This window comes from Oncorhynchus nerka, linkage group LG15 (genome assembly GCF_034236695.1).
Source record: "Oncorhynchus nerka isolate Pitt River linkage group LG15, Oner_Uvic_2.0, whole genome shotgun sequence".
Classification (NCBI taxonomy): Eukaryota; Metazoa; Chordata; class Actinopteri; order Salmoniformes; family Salmonidae; genus Oncorhynchus; species Oncorhynchus nerka.
Genome location: NC_088410.1, coordinates 42,828,842 through 42,831,677, shown reverse-complemented (window position 1 = coordinate 42,831,677; position 2,836 = coordinate 42,828,842). Strand labels below are relative to the sequence as shown.

At 51.0% G+C, this 2,836-nt stretch overlaps 1 protein-coding gene across 1 annotated transcript; it reads left to right on the top strand.

The window, feature by feature from the left end:
• The first annotated feature begins 158 nt into the window (after positions 1-158).
• Positions 159-2,422, top strand: LOC135559831 (protein bassoon-like). Its single transcript, XM_065000709.1, has 3 exons — positions 159-1,173; positions 1,313-1,427; positions 2,238-2,422. Exons 1-3 carry the CDS (start codon positions 169-171, stop codon positions 2,420-2,422), a joined length of 1,305 nt encoding a protein of 434 aa, XP_064856781.1. The 5' UTR covers positions 159-168.
• Positions 2,423-2,836: the final 414 nt, after the last annotated feature.

The window sequence follows — 2,836 nt, the reverse complement described above, 5'->3', positions numbered from 1 at the left end:
TTGTGATTTTACATGTTTTTGCTGTTTTTTGTTTGACTCTGAAAGACTTTGCATGTTTTTGAGACTTTAGGCCCGTGTTTTTGTCTGTCTTCCGCATGGCTTCAGTTCAGTCTGCATGTCTCTCTTCTTCTCCTCTCTTCACATCACAAAAGAAAAGGAAACTGACTGATGATAATCTTTGTTGTCCAAAAAGCCTATCATCTGGGTCAGGAGGAGACGGACTGGTTTGAGAAGCCGAGGGAGGCTCGCGCCAACCGCTCCAGACACCATGGGAGTGCAGGCCACATCTCCACAGGTAGACAACAGACCGGCGCCAATGTGAAGCACACCTACCATGACTACGACGAGCCCCCCGAGGAGCAGGACCTGTGGCCTCAAGATGAGTACAACAACCAACCTCGCCACCCCTCGTCCACCTCATCATCCCGTGACCACCGTGGTTACCATGGCAGTAGCGGCGGCAGTTCGGGGAGGCACTCATCTTCCCGACACTCTGGCGAGGAGCCCCGGTCGTCCAGCCGCTCCTCCAGAACACACCCCAAAGACCCATCCGCCCGCTCTGAGGGCCGTGGATCCTCCTCCACCCAGAAGAGGGGAGGCTCGGAACCCCGTTCCTCCCGGGAGGGCTACCGGGATCGGGACTCTGGGGACTACTCCTCCCGTGATCCGGCCTCTGGACACCACCGTGAGGGCACCGGGGGCAGGGGTCAGAGGCCACCGGGCTCGTCTTCCAGGAGACAGGAGGGGGTGCCCTCTGCAGGGGCCAAGCAGGGCCTGGGGCAGCAACCCCAGGGTGGTCCAGGGGGGCCCCAGCAGCAGGGGCAGCGTTCCAGTGGGCAGTCCCAGTCAGGCAGACCGCCTGGGTCCCAGGGGCCAGACGGGGGACAGCCAGCCCAGCAGCCTGGCCAGCAGCAGCAACGCACCCAGCAGCAGCAGCAGCAGCCCCTGCAGCAGAGCCAGCTTCCTCAGACCACTGCTGGTGGGCCTCAGGCCAATCCAGGGACCGCAGGGCCAGGTCCCATGGCAGGACCAGGGACAGGACCAGGGACAGGACCAGGTACAGGACCAGGGGCAGGACCAGGAGTGGCACAGCACCAGGATAAACCTGTCCAGACTCCGGCACAAGGCCGGCAGCCAGCTGGACCCGCCACAGGCCAGTCACCAACCACAGTCGTAAGTACATCTTAGATGGGGTTGGTATTTCAAGATCCATTGAATGTCATGTGAAAATGTATGCCATCTTACTTTCTACCTCTTGTTGAACAGCTAGACAGTAATGATTTTGTTCCCCTCTCTTTCTGTTCTGTGACAGGTGACCCCTGCTACACCTGCAGCAGCCATTGGGGGGGTGAAACCTGCAGCAGCGATTGGAGGGGCAGCAGCAGCACAGCCTCCCAAGACAGTCACACCCCCCCTCACAGGCATTGGTGAGACTGACATCTCCCCTATAGTCACATGACATAATTCCCAAACACAGAATGACATAATTCCCAAACACAGAATGACATAATTCCCAAACACAGAATGACATAGTACCCAAGCACAGAATGACATACTACCCAAACACAGAATGACATACTACCCAAACACAGAATGACATACTACCCAAACACTGAATAACATACTACCCAAACACAGAATGACATACTACCCAAACACAGAAGGACATACTACCCAAACACAGAAGGACATACTACCCAAACACAGAAGGACATACTACCCAAACACAGAATGACATAGTACCCAGACACAGAATGACATACTACCCAAACACAGAATTAGATACTACCCAAACACAGAATGACATACTACCCAAACACAGGACATACTACCCAAACACAGAATGACATACTACCCAAACACAGAATGACATACTACCCAAACACAGAAGGACATACTACCCAGAAACAGAAGGACATACTACCCAAACACAGAATGACAAGCCCCCGACATACTTGGGCTCCCGAGTGGCGCAGCGGTCTAAGGCACTGCATCTATGTGCTAGAGGTGTCACTACAGTCCCTGGTTCGATCCCAGGCTGTAGCACAACCGGCCGTGATCAGGAGTCCCATAGGGCGGCGCACAATTGGCACAGCGTCGTCTGGGTTAGGGGTGTGTTTGACCGGGGAAGGCCGTCATTGTAAAATCAGAATTTGTTCTTAACTGACTTGTCTAGTTAAATAAAAATGTAATAAATAAAAATACCATCTGACATTGCTATTCTTGTTCCTCTGCAGGCTCTAAAGCAGCCCCTCCTGGAGGGATAGGTAGCAGGCCTGGAGGGATAGGTGGGATCGGCAGTGCAGCGGCAGGCCAGCCTCCAGCGGACGGGGGAAACGTTCTCACCAATATCCTGGGAGGGGCGGGAGGGGCTGCCGAGCAGGCAGGGAAACTGGGTGATGGTAAGGCCCTGAGTGCCTGAATACTTTTAATATTATATATAATATTTTGGGACACAACAAGAGTCTGATGTGGAAGGAATTACAGTTGAACAAATTATGTATGGTGTGTGTGTGTTCAGTGGTGGAAAAAGTATACAAAATTGTCATACTTGAGTAAAAGTAAAGAAAATGATTTAAGTATAAGTGAAGGTCACCCAGTATAATACTACTTGAGTGAAAGTATTTGGTTTTAAATATACACTACCGGTCAAAAGTTTTAGAACACCTTTTTCTTTATTTTTACTATTTTCTTGAATAATAGTGAAGACATCAAATCTATTAAATAACACATATGGAATAATTTAGTAACCAAAAACGTGTTGAACAAATAAAAAATATACGTCATATTTCAGATTCCACCCTTTGCCTTGATAACAGCTTTGTACACTCTTGGC